The sequence below is a fragment of the Amphibalanus amphitrite genome, unplaced genomic scaffold, assembly GCF_019059575.1.
Source record: "Amphibalanus amphitrite isolate SeventyFive unplaced genomic scaffold, NRLGWU_Aamphi_draft 001074F_arrow, whole genome shotgun sequence".
NCBI lineage: Eukaryota > Metazoa > Arthropoda > Thecostraca > Balanomorpha > Balanidae > Amphibalanus > Amphibalanus amphitrite.
This window is the reverse complement of record NW_024882568.1, coordinates 180,604-194,448: the sequence shown is the minus strand read 5'-3', so window position 1 is coordinate 194,448 and position 13,845 is coordinate 180,604. Positions and strand designations below refer to the sequence as shown.

The 13,845-nt window shown below is 51.5% G+C and overlaps 1 protein-coding gene across 8 annotated transcripts in view; it reads left to right on the top strand.

The window, feature by feature from the left end:
• Positions 1–9,060, top strand: part of LOC122369802 (maestro heat-like repeat-containing protein family member 1) — a 48,977-nt gene extending 39,917 nt beyond the window's left edge. For 7 of the 8 annotated variants that reach the window (XM_043344814.1, XM_043344810.1, XM_043344812.1 and 4 more), the window contains 9 exons: positions 80–214; positions 552–666; positions 894–1,040; positions 1,335–1,361; positions 2,155–2,343; positions 2,701–2,856; positions 3,241–3,375; positions 6,480–6,582; positions 7,364–9,060. In XM_043344814.1, coding sequence (XP_043200749.1) covers positions 80–214; positions 552–666; positions 894–1,040; positions 1,335–1,361; positions 2,155–2,343; positions 2,701–2,856; positions 3,241–3,375; positions 6,480–6,582; positions 7,364–7,512 — 1,156 coding nt within the window. In that variant the 3' untranslated portion in view covers positions 7,513–9,060. Of the gene's footprint in view, positions 1–79; positions 215–551; positions 667–893; positions 1,041–1,334; positions 1,362–1,648; positions 1,760–2,154; positions 2,344–2,700; positions 2,857–3,240; positions 3,376–6,479; positions 6,583–7,363 lie in introns of those variants that run through there. The other variant, XM_043344818.1, reaches the window with a different exon arrangement.
• Positions 9,061–13,845: the final 4,785 nt, after the last annotated feature.

Here is a 13,845-nt window from a genome sequence, read left to right as displayed (position 1 = left end):
TTCCACTGTTTATCTCCCAGCCCAAAATTGTGGCCGTTGACGACCATGCACTAACCGTATTTCGTTTTTGGTTCACCAGGATCGCCAGTGAGGCTCTGCTCTCGTTCCTCCGCTGTGTGAAGCTCACGGAGCTCGCAGAGGTGCTGACGTCACACTGCGAACAGCCACACGAAGATCTCAACCGCTACTCGGACTTTGTCATCGACTTGTCCAGGTAAGACGCACTGCTTATGAGCGTCTTATGAGGCAAGTAACTGTCATTTTTGTGATGTAATTGTCAAGCCACGCAGTTACTGAATAAGTACAGTGAATTAGTTCAATGATCCGACACATGTCGTTTGCATATTTTATATGTCGATAATTTTATTTGTATTGAATCCATGTTATGGAAACTCGACTATTGGAAACAACTTTTTTTTATTGTACAAATGGAGTTTATTATATTATTCGTAGTGTGATGGCCTCAACTGTCCTTTGCTCCTGCCCTATTTGCCTTCACGTCATAGGCGTCTGGAGCTGCTGACATTTACCCTTCCCCATCCCTCTTGCAGCGCTCTGGTGACCCACAGTGCACACCTGATGGCGCCCATGGTGAAGTGCCTGGCACCCGACCTATCCAGCATGTACGAGGCACAGCGGATCGCGGCTGTGGCCTTCTACGGAGAGGTGAGTCGAACGGTAGGGACAATGGTCGTCGTGTGGTGTAGGAAGAGTGCTGTTATGATAAGCTGTCTTAGTTTGACCGTGGCGACAGGATAGGTCTTGCGCTGTAACGCGACACTGTGACCAGGAGTGAACATGTGACCTGACCTTGTACCCTGATTGTGACTGACCCCGTGGGCTGACCCCTGTGACCTTACATCGTCACCTGACCCCTGTGCGTCTACCGTCAGCTGGTGCACCACCGGTGCGCGGGTAACTTGTCTCTGATTGAGACCGTGCTGACCAGCCTGTCGTCCCGTCTGATCGACTCGTCACCCGTGGTGCGGCGGCTCTGTCTGCTCGGACTGGGCCACATCAGTCACCTGGATCATCCGGGGGTAAGTGACGTCATATATTACACGTCACTCACCTGGATCATCGGGGGAGGGGGAGTGACGTATTATATCTCACATCAGCCACCTCGACCACCCGGGTATGAGTGTTGTCACATCATACGTTTCAGTCGCTTCTTAGACCGCTAGAAGAATAATTATCTCGGTTCTTGCGTATAGTTATAATTCCTTGAAACATTTTTCCATGGATGATACATATTTGCTTATTTCTCGTATAAGCGTAGCATAGCTCTCCGCCCGCTGGGATCTTGGAGTGACTGATATATCATTCTTTTTCAGGGATTCGGTGTCGACTACACACACTTGGTAAGTTAGCAGTTAGCATGCTTACGGAAATTATGCAAGTGTCTTCAAATTGTTGTTTTTTCGGGATTATTACATAATAATTTAAAGCACACAAAAGATTGTGACATAATTTATCGGTTCCACGTTTCCGCATTCGCTCAAGCATCCTGTCGCCTTTCTTTCTAAACACTTGTGACGCTCTTCCTGATACCCACTGGCCTCATGCTCCTTGCCATAGGTCGGACAAATCGCTCAGCCGGTAATGTCTGCCCTCTCTAACCCCTTGTCTTCCCACTGTCTCCCTATAGATCGGCCAGTTCGCCCAGCCGGTGATGTCCGCGCTACTAACCCCCTGTTCCCCCTGTCCCCTCCCTAGATCGGCCAGTACGCCCATCCTGTGATGTCTACCCTGCTAACTTATCTCCCCCATATTCTCCCCTAGATCGGCCAGTTCGCCCAGCCGGTGATGTCGGCTCTGCTAAGTGCTACCCCCCCCCCGTTTCTTTTGTTATGTCTGTCTTTTCATGTCAGTCTAACCCATATTCTCCCCCTAGATCGGCCAGTTCGCCCAGACGGTGATGTCAGCGCTGCTAACTCTATTCCCCCGTTTTCTCCCCAGATCGGCCAGTTCGCCCAGCCGGTGATGTCGGCTCTGTTAACCCCTTGTCTCCCATTGTCTCCCTATAGATCGGCCAGTTCGCCCAGCCGGTGATGTCTGCCCTGCTGACTCTATACCCCCGTTTCCCCTAGATCGGCCAGTTCGCCCAGCCGGTGATGTTGGCCCTGCTGACTGTTCCCCCTGTCCTCTCCCTAGATCGGCCAGTTCGCCCAGCCGGTGATGTCTGCACTGCTCGGCGGACTGGATGACCGCGAGGAGGCGGGTGACGGTATCCCTCTGCAGGCCATGACCGCCCTGTCCGGCGTGCTGAAGGTCGTCTCTAGCGAGCAGGTTCAGCACACGCTCATACCAATCACCATACGGATACGAGTCTACTTCGAGAGCGTGAGTACTGTGTGTGTGTGTGTGGGAGTGTGGGGGGGGGGGGGTAATGTGAGAGAAACTGGATAATATACTGTGTGCCTTTGATGGTTGTCTCGTCGACTTTGATAGCTGGATCACATTTACCGGTATAAGCGGTTGCCCAAGAAACGACGAAAAATACAGCTTTTCACCTGAATGGCCTCTGTCGTGTTTACGTGCATAAGCGAAATCAATTCAACTTCATCTCTCAGAACTTGAGCATTTCCTCCCCTCCTGAAGGGAGGGCGGAAATGCCTTCCTCCCTCGTTTGGAGCCCCCCCCCCCCCCTCCAGCCGCCTCTTTGCGTTGCTGACATTCTGTTTCCTCTGCCCGCCGCAGGAGTCTGTGGCGCTGCGCTCGACCTCGCTGGGCCTGTTTGGCGCGTGCTCGGCGTTCTGCCAGGGCGGCCTGCACGACCAGTACATGGAGCAGGCGCACAACAACCTGGTCTCGCTGCTGATCCACCTCAACGACCCCGAGCCCAGCGTCGTGCTGGTGAGAACATCGGGGTCAGGGTGAAAGGGGGGGGGGCGGGGAAGCAGGGAAGGAGCAGGGAAGGGTCGGGACAGGGCAGGAGTTATGGGGACGCGGGACCGTGATCGGGCGATAGAAACGCAGTGCTGTTAAAAATGGCTGTAAAATGTTGTGATTCTGTTACTCAACGTTGACCGATGGGACCCGGAGAGACCTTGTGGAACTTTGTCTAATCCAATTTAGCCCCAAGAGTCCCGCCGTAGCACAATGCGATATCGTCGGATCCTGTGACCTCTTTTGACAGATAACCCCTGTCTGACCATATGCTAACCCGTCAGGGTCTTATAACTTCATTGAACTCTGTGGCCACCTTCTCACTCTGTGACCCCTTCTGGCCTCCACTAGGCGTGCAAGTCGAGTCTGCGCCAGGTGGGTCCTCTGCTGGACGCCAAGGGCATCAACGCGATGCTGCAGAAACACCTCATCGACGAGGGGAAGCTGCAGTACGCCAACTTCGTCAGCGACCTCTCCAAACTCATGGTGAGGAATGTTGTTGTTGTTGTTGTTGTTTCTCCCTCTGCTCCTCACGGGAGCATAGCCAGGCGGCTCTGGAAGCGTCTGGCGGCGGCCGCCAGGGCCGCCACCACTGAGGTCTCCCGGACCTCCTCCAGCCTGGGATGGATGTGACCCAGGGTGGAATGTCTCAGTCGCATCAGCGCCGGACATCTCAGCAGCACGTGTGCCGGCGTGTCAGGCTCCTCATTGCACAGGGGGCAGCGGGCCGCCACACAGCCCTCGTCGCGGCAGCCCTCACATCCCACAGAGGGAACGGCCCCGATCCTGTGCAGGTAGGCCCTGGAGCCCGACCAGTGCCCGGCTCGCAGCTGGTGGACGTCCACCGCGCGCTCCCGGTCCAGCCCCGCCACCGGTGGGGGGAATCGGCCCCCCATCAGCGACCGGAACCAGCCGGGGGGCCAGGCCCGGACCGTGTCGTCGCGGGCGGCCCTAGCCACCGCTCGGGTGATTGTCCTGATGTCTGCAGGCACGCTGTCTTGTGGTAGTTCCGCGGCCTCTCGGGCCACTCTGTCGGCTCGCTCATTACCCTCCACACCACAGTGCGAGGGGACCCACTGGACGTGGATCTTCCGGCCATTATCCGAGAGGGCGAACATGGCTCTCCAAGCCGCTACCCCCAGCGGGGAGGTCTGGGCGGCCGGGCCGTTGCGCAGGGTCGCCACTGCTGAGAGGCTATCCGTGCAGACCACGATAGGCAGGTCCTGGTCTCTGTCTCTTTGGGTTAGGGTCTCCAGGCCGGTCACCAGCGCCACCATCTCTGCGCGGTAACTGGAACATAGCTGTCCGGCCGGGACCCGCAACTCCTCGGTCTCTTCATCCGGCCAGACCAGCACGGCCCCAGCTCCGCCCCTCGAGACTCCGCCCGCCGCGGACCCGTCCGTCCACAGCCAGACGGCGCACTGCGGCAGGGACGCGAGGTGCAGGGCGGCCGCGCGCTCTCTTTCCGCCGCCGCGGCGCCGGCCCGGAGGGGGCCCACGTCCATCCGGAAGGTGACGGGTGGTGACGACGCACTCCAGGAAGCCGGGAAGAGACACATCCCCCGAGGTGCTCGCCGAGACGCAAAGCCATGGGCCCTGCATCCGGATGTGTTGAGAGCGGCAGAGGAGCGACAAGCGGCGAGACGGGCTGTGACAGCCGAAGATCCCTCATCCAAGACGCGCTGGATCAATGCCAAGAAGCGTGCAGCAGAGGTGGAGGCACGAGTCTCTCGAGAGTCCTTCCGAGAATTCGTCACCACTGAACTGAACCGCCCGTCCAGCGTCGGTCGAGTCTCCCGAATGCTCAAGAAGTGGGAGGGAGGAGGAGATGACGAACACCGGGACGGCGAAGCGATGAAGGCCGGTGACCGACTTCTCGTCTCCGCCGAGGCAAAGGCGAACGCCTTTGCACATCAATATGCCACTGTCTCGAGGCAAGTGAGGAGTCCCAAGATAGACCGAGCGGCGCGGGAGCGGCTGAACCGGATAGACCGACACACATGCTCCGAGTGTCAGAACGACCGCACCGGGTGCTGCTCGGCCTTCACTGAAGAGGAACTCGCTCAAGCCATCCAGAAGACACAACTGCGCAAGTCCCCCGGCCCCGATGGCATCACACCTGAAATGCTGCGGCACCTTGGTCCGGTGGCCCGGAGCGCACTGCTCCACCTCATCAACCAGTCATGGAAGACAGGAGCGGTCCCCCAAGAGTGGCGCTCGGCAACCGTGGTACCGATACCGAAAGCATCGAAGGATAAGAGGCTCCTGTCAAGTTACCGGCCAATTGCCCTCACCAGTTGTGTAGGGAAACTCGCCGAGCGGATGCTACTCCCCCGGCTGGAGTTTCTGGCCGAAGAGCGCCGACTCATCCCCCCCGAACAAGTGGGGTTCAGAGCAGGAAGATCGGCGGAGGACAGTATCGGGAGACTTGTGCAAGACGTGCAAGACGGATGGCAGAAGCCAAAGAGAGACAAACGGTCAAAACGCCAGGACGGAGAGTCAGCACAGAAATTCCTCCTGACAGCCTTCGACTTCAGTAGAGCGTATGACGTCGTAGACCACAAGTTACTGCGTCTGAAACTCCTCGAGAGCGGCCTCCCCCTCTGCCTTGTCCGGTGGGTATGGGGATGGTTACGCGACAGAAGAGCGAGGGTCGAAGTTCAAGGAGCCCTCTCCAAGTCGAGGATGTTCCGCGCCGGGCTGCCCCAGGGCAGTGTTCTGTCGCCCTACTTGTTCCTGTTGTGGGCGGCAGACCTGGCCGAGGCCCTCCGAGCGCCGGGCACCTCCCCCTACATATACGCCGACGACACGGCAGTTCTATGCTCGGGCAACACCATTGAGGTGGCGAGAGGTCGAGCGCAGACAGCGGCAGACGCCCTCGTCGCGTGGGCTCACCACAACAAGATGCTGGTCGCCGGGGAGAAAACCCAACTACTGGTGCTCTCCCAGAACGCCCGAGACGCCGTCCGAGGCACCATCAAGGTGGCAGGAAAGACGGTGCAGGCGAAAGACACCCTAGTCCTCCTCGGCATAGAGCTCGACCGCCGCCTCCAGTTCGGTGCCCACTGTCGTCGTCTCCGGAAACGAGTTCGCCCCCGGCTGGCTCACCTGCGCCGCCTCGGCGGACGCAGCTGGGGCCTGGACGAGGATGCCCTGAGGACGGTGGCCAACGGCTACGTCCGCGGGGCGCTCGAGCACGCCGCCGCCGCGTGGAATGTATGTGAGGAATGGTGAGGAATGTAGTGAAGACCCGCGACGGAACGAACGGATGGTGTCTGGCTGAGGGGACCGAGACTTGACCGGTGGAAACTTATCATAGATTATTACACCAACCGCGGTGGGCGGTGGATCGGTGATATTTCGACTGCTCATCTTCTCAATGATCTGGCAATGTTTTCGAGTCAGAGATATTATCACTTGTAATTGTCTGGTATCATGTTCAGGACTCCTACTCTTTGTAGTTTTCCGAGTTATCGAGGTCGTTTCCTACGGACTCGATTATACGTGCGAAGTGCGAACCCAGTTTGTCCATCTTGAGCACTCTGCTGTTCCGTCATTACATCTAACCCTACCCGTCTACGTCTCCTCAGGTGGAGGAGCTGGAGCCGAAGCTGCACATGTACATCATGAGTCTGCTGGCCCATTTCCGCTCCGGATGGACGGAGCTAAAAGGAACTGCCGCACTGCTCGTCGGTAAGGCTCGGGAAGGGAGATATGTCGAAGAGGAAAGGAATGAATAGGCTCGAAAACTTAGAGATTGAATCAGAGGCTCACCAGAGATGAAAGGGATGATATAGGAGAATTTGACAAAGCGCTCTTTCATATGATTCTGCCAAACAAAGTCTTGCCAAACTTGATGGTCTCGGTGTCGTGCTGACTTTTAACCTTCAGTCCACCTGAGACATCACGTTAAGTTCATTGCCTTTTTAAAAGTGTCCAGAGTTCCTGCCTTCATGGCAGCGTTTTTACTGAGTAAAACATATCTCGTGATACTGTAAGGCTTATGTCGAGTGTTGATTGCAACTAGTGATGTCAATTACAGAAAATCGGAATACCGATACCAAACCAAATACCAACCAAAACCGTGGGGAAATACCGAAACCGAACCAACTTTGAAAGATAAGGGAAATGCCAACTTTTTACCAATTTCTTAGCCTCTTATACATAAGAAAGGGTTTATAATACCAACAAAATACCAAACACATTAGGATTGAAATACCAAATACCGAGTTGGTATCGGTTTGGTATCGGTATACCAAAAAGTTGGTATCCGATTGACATCTCTAATTGCAACCATTGGTCAGTACTGATCATCTTTCGTCTCTGCCTTATAACATGTGCCTCTTTCCCCGCGGGCCGCGGCGTTCCGATCCGTGCTGCCATTCCCCCAGTTTCTTGCTCTGCTGTCTGTGCGTCTCGTCCTTGGACCTTCCGTCTGCCCATTCGCTCTAACACATACTGCACATCCCCGCAGCGTTCCTGTTGTGTAACCTGCCGGCTGAGCATCGCTCCAACGTGAAAGTACAGCCGGTCTGCTCGGGCCTGAAGAAGCTGCTCCAGGACTCTGATTGGCACGTACGATCACAGGCCGCCAAGGCCATCTCCCTTCTGCACGACTACTGAGCCGGCGTTTCTCGGGTGAGACCTAGGAGACTTCAGGACTTGTTAGTGATGACCTGAGATGGCCTTACCTGAGCCGGTATTGTGTGACCTTGGGTGAGACCTGAGGTGACCTCATGACTACTGAGTGATAACCGGAGGTGACCTTACCTGAACTTGACGGCCCCGTTGTGAGGAGTCGCTCATGACCGGGTCAAAGCTAATGACTTCTCACAGGGAAGGTCGCGTTGTGCGCGTGTGCGTGTGTGTGATAATCTGAAGCCCTTCCGGACGCCTCCATATAATTGTGAGCTCTATGGCTGGAACATCTATTGAGCTGCAGAGTTTTGGTCCGGACTGGGGACTGTTGCGCTGGGAACTTTGTGTCTGGACCAAGCCGGGGGTGACTTATCTGGTTCCCGACTATCACACGCAGGCTTAGGGCCTGTCTGTCAGACTTGCCATGGTCGGGCCCTCTAAGAGCTGGTGGCAGTGGGTTGCTCTTTGAGGCCTTGCCACAGTCTCCCGCACGAAACTCTAGTCGCACAATGTCTTGAAGACAAGCTCTAGACTTTCACGGTTGCATTTTCCCTTGCCTCAGTGTGTACATACGTTTATGGTAGGGGCATTCACCAGAAACTGTATCGTTTGCTTATCGAGTCAGAACCTTGACTGAAGACTGCGATATTTTGTCTTGTTTATTGGTTATATGAATCGTTGGGTAGTCGACAACGCATGATAGTTAAGTATAATCATAATTATGGCTAGTCGCGCTGTCTGCACTATCGGCTGTTGCCTGATCGACAGTGAATCATTGGCAGCCCTCCATCGTAATTACTGAAAGTGACTGTGAAGGCCGCCCACGACTGCTCTGAGTCGCCTTTTGCCGCGGCCGGAGCGCCCTAGCCAGTCTGTGGTCGCGCAGGATCAGGCAGTGGCTCGGATGGCAATGTGCGGCAGTGCAGTGGCCGCCTACAGAACACTCCCACACGGCTGTGAGGATGAGACAGTCGCTTCTGAGTTGTGAGTCCGTGGCCGGCGCTACTGGTGCCGTGGATCGCGGCTGGAATTCGTACCTCGGGGGCTCCGCCGGAGTGCTTATCCGTGTTTCCGTTCATTGTATTCGCCTCGCTGTGTATCGGTAAACTGGGGTTTCCGCTAGTTGTTGTACGCATTCCGCGCTGCTCGCCGCTGTATATTATGTTCTGTGCGGCCCGTGTAGGTGATATTTATGCCGATAGATGGCAGCAGCTGCGCCAGTGCCTTGCGCCGGACGCGCCGCCGCGTCACCAGTTATCTCGTGCAATGTTTGTCCCTCTCGCCGTACACCGGCGGAGTTGCGGTGTCCGAGGCCGGCGCTAGTACGAGGCTTCGGTAGGGATCTCGGCTTGGGGGTGTTCTGCGCCGGCGCGTGTGATACTTTATATCAAACGGCGCATCAGGTATATTCGTTTGCGCCGTGTGTTATTCGGTTCGCCTCTGTAACTGGCGACCTCCGAGGCATTATATTATTATCGCCGAATGGTTGTTGATGAGTGGTGAAGTTGAAATAAAGAGCTATAGTTGGAATAACTGGTTGTTTGCTAGAAGTACAACTGACACAAATTAATAAGCTCGCAAGAAGATGAAACTTGCAGGACATCGTTAGCTCCCGGGACCACACTAATTATATTATATCAAATTTTGCTTAACCCTCGCCCCACTGAGGCCCCCGGTCTCCCGGATTTTCATGTCCTGCTGGGGGGTGTTTGACCCCCTCCCCCCTTCTAGCACGGCTTCTGGGTCACGTAACCAGTAGCCAGGCGGGGCAGGCGGCGTTCGAAAGTACTATACCGTAAACCGGGGTGAGTTGATATGGGGTGGTGAGTTGATATAAATTGCTCCAAAAATGTTAAAATGTGTGCTGCTCATCCATTTGTAAACCAATTTTCAGTTTTATTTTTCTGTGAAGTGAGGCAACCAATAAGTGATGCATATAGCTGAGAAAGGCCTGCATGTGGTGCAGTGCCTTCTTAACACATTACTTTTTTCGAAGTCCTTTTTTTCTTCTGATTTTGAAACTAAGGAAAAGTCCCCACCCTACAGCAAAGACGGTGGATATTCATGGAACAACATGCACTGGGAAAGAAACTACCATCAATTTACTGTTGATCCCAGGTAGTTCGAGTTATTTGAAGTTCGTAAAGCGAGGTTATTATTTTTTGGCGGTTGCTGATCACGAATGTCATGTTAGTTTTGATCACAGATGTCTTCGTACATTTAGGCCAGGTCAGGTCAGGTCAGGTCAACCAGTAGGTGTCCTGCCGGCTATCCATAGGGAGTGTCAAGTGTCAACTACCACTGACGGTGTCGTAACATGTTACGAAGGCACTAAAACTACTTCGTAAATGATCAAATGCATGTTAAATTCGAAATCGGCCCGAAAAAAAACTACCCTAGAAACATGTAAAACTCCAAAAAGTGAACCGAGGTCACCAAAGGTCAATGACCTGACCTGACCTTCATGTGACCTTGACAGTTGACACCCACAATACTGCATGGGACCAACATCATTTACATGTTTCGACGTTACAATCACAAAAAGACTGGAAATGCGCGGATAATGTGAGCCGACTACGCCAAATCGCGATTCCGGCCAAGCATGGTCTCGAGAATCAGGTCACAAGTCAAAAACCATTTGAGTCAGGGTCATGAAATTTTTAGAACATGTGTAAATTGATAAACTCGAGAGGTACTGAAAGTTTCGTCGCGATCGGCCGCTTTTTGCGCGAGTTATGTGCGAAAAGCCGAGGTGGTCCGTTCGCCCGCCTATAAGTGCGAGGGTTAATTTTGGCTTTTGATGCCGAATTCTGTTTTATGTCGCTTATTTCACCTGATAGAATACAGTCCGAATTAGATTCGCTTCACTTCACTCCATTAATATTTTGTTGACTACCAGTCAACAAAAGCTCAGAAGTATCAGTATTCTTTCATTTCAATGCATTATCTCTGTCAGAGGCATATCAACCTTGACCCGCAACTGACAATGTGTTTTTATTACAAGAAAATACACTTATAATTCCAAAATATATTGCCAGTTTTGATGCCGTTGGCTTGAGGACACGTGACTAGCCAAGTTCAGAATGTTCTAAGTAAAACTAAGTATCATAAAGCGAAAAAATGATGCTGCTAAAATCAAGCCATTTTGATAGCGCTGTGTTGGACATGATTGCATTTTCATGAATATGAGGTCTGCTGCCAAACTACTACCATTTTTCTGATGGTTTCTTTCAGGATGTGTTCTCTCATCCTTTTTTTAAACACTGGCATTTTACCAACTCACCTCTGAGCTTCTTTAGCCGAGAAATTTTGAAAAATCCAAAACCATATCAACTCACCACCCCCAAGGGGTGAGTTGATATGAACTTTGGCGTTTTAAAAAAGGGGCTTAATATAACTACATTTTTTATTCATTTTTGCTGATTGCCTCCCCAAGGTATGTGTCATGAAACTGGCACAAAAAGAATTCCGTAAATGAATGTGGCTTTTAAAGAAATCTAGAAAAACCTCAAAATCCATATCAACTCACCCCGGTTTACGGTACGTCAAAAGAAACGAGAAATTACGAAGGTCATTTTTAGGTGAGGTTAAAGGGACTATCCCACCTTTAACATGGGGTTTGAGTTGAGATAGCCAAGTTTGCGGCGAGGTTCAGAAAACACTATCTATCTAGGTTGCAACCCCCGCGGCCTCTTGGTGTTGATGAAATTCGTTCCCTTCATTTGAAAATGGGCCATGCGCAAGGCCCTATCTTCAACAGGAGCGACCGTTAGTGTGACGTCACCTCGTTTTGGGCTGTGACGTCACATATTTGAAAGTTTGTGTTTGGAATATGGGAAGCCTAAGATGTTTAATGAAAAATAAATGCCAGAACCGTGTTCCTGGTCATCCAATCTATAAAGTCGGGCACAATTTAACTGGTTTTAACAACATTTTAGAAGGTGGGATAGTCCCTTTAAAGGTCAGGGCACGAGAAGTCATCGAAGGTTAACCCTCGCCCGCACATGGGGGGTGGTTGCCACACCCCCCCCAGGCAGTCTTTCTGCTCTGCACTCCACATTTTTAGAGCTAGAAGGCTGATTTTTCGTATAGCTGCTCGTCTATCCTTTCTTGATGTCCACTGAAAATTTCAAGTTTCTGTGATTTTTCGTTTCGGAGATATGACCTTGTTTTTCAGGTCATGTCATGACCCAAATGGCCAATTCTCAACATCTTGCGTTTGCCATGGGCCTTGTGAGCTTTTGACACCCTGATTTCGGCCTTTTTTGCCAGTCTTACCTCCCACCTATCATGGAACATGTTGTTCGACGATGTAGGTACAGGGGTCAAGGTCAGGGTCAAGGTCAACCTAGGTCATCTAAGATAATTGCGTTTTAGGCAAGCTGAATTTACTTTTTGTGAAGTTTTTTGACTGCATTTTTGGTAAAAGCTTCTCAGATCATGATTTCATGTGATATGGACCCAAAAACAATCGGTGCACACATCAGTATACACACAGACACACACAGACATACAAACACATATAATTGACCTTGACCTAACTTGACCTGAAATGACCTCAGCAGCAAAATTCTGGTCGGATAGTGTGACAAAGAGGTTCTAGCTGGCTTGGCACCAGAAAACAGCATCGTCATCGGTATTTGATAAGCAGCGCACTTGATATCCAACGGTGACCCAAAACAGCAACATTTTTTAGTTTGACCTGACCTGGAAGGTCAATGACTGACCTGAGAAGGTAAAACTGGGTATCATTGGATTCGTCTCTTCCCAAAGAATCTTTTTGGTCTTTACTGCTAAGCTCTATCTCCAACAGGAACGAAATGGCGCGGGGGGGGGTGGCAACCCCCCCCCCCCCCCCCATGTGCGTTCTAGGATGGGAAAATGGCATGTGCGGGCGAGGGTTAAAGGGACCCTCCCACCTTAACATTAGTTTTGAGTTGAGATAGCCAAGTTTGCGGCCAGGCTCAGAAACCACCATTTATCCTGGTCGCAACCCCCGCAGCTTTATGGTGTTCAAGAAATTTCTTCCCTTTACTTGCAGGGTGGGACCAGCGTGGTCCCTATCTCTTAACCATTACGGGAATCTGATGACGTGATCAGGCTTTCGAACGTCCGTTAAATGTTTGACTAAAACGTTTTGTAGCATGCGGTGGTATATGCTGCTTTGCGCGCAACAAATGCCGCACTTTCAAATAAAGTCGCTAGGAACAGCGGAGATCCCAAAAAGTAAACAAGAGTAAAAGTCTAATAGCTTGAAAACCGGTGAATATTTTTCGATGAAATTTGGTAGATATTCGTTTTTGCTCTTTCTGAACCGAGCGACATCACTTTCATGCCAATTCATTAACTTTTTTGAAGGAGGGAGGGTCCCTTTAAATTTCGCTTATTCAGACAATTTTCGACTAACCGGCGCATAACTCGAAATGAATAGAGCTGCAGCACCGCAGTAAGGCGCATTTGATAGCCCTTTTAACCCGCGCCCCGTAGGGCTGTCGGTGGACCCTACCACCCGTAGGGGGGGGGGCGTTTCGCCCCCCCCCCCTAAGATCTCGGAAATTTATCGGCCGATTTCCAAAATTCAAACGGCGTTCGATAGTTCCATCAGGGAACTACCTTTTGCCCAAATTTCATTGACCTAGGTCAAACCGATGACGTCACATGTCAGGTCAAAGGTCGGATTTTCACCGTTCACAGGCATTTCAAGAAATGTGTTGTGAAATCGAGTAAATTGGTAAGTTATTGAAACCATCGATGGTACATTGTTCGCCAAACACATTCTTTGCTATCTGAGGTAACTGATACCAGGTCAGGTCACAAAGGGGGTCACAATATGAAAATGTCGTGTGATACATGTTAATGGTCCATTTTACATGACAAATGCGATTATGTGGGTAAGGCAGCTTTTGGGGCCAGCCTAGGTCACGTTCTGGTGAAGTTCAGGTGAAGGTCAGGTCAAATTAGGTCAAATTTCAAAGTTGATATTTTTGCATAAAATGGGTATCGATTCGATGCAGCTCGTCACGGGGAGTCTAATGGTGGTCTTTGTTTGGCCCTACGTGGTCTAGAATTGCCCGAAATTGAGTTTGAAAATTTGACGTCATTTATGAAGTTTTTTCGCTATAACTTGGTAAAAAAGAGATATCGATCTGAAATTTGGTATGTGGATAGAAGACGGCAGGTAATATCATATATGTATATTCCGTTTTTCAAAACTCAAAAAACTTTTTGGATTTTTTGGCTAATATATAAAAAACTTTTTTGATTTTTCGGGCTCAAAATTCAAAAACTTCAAAAATTCGAGATGGCAGTTTTTGTAGC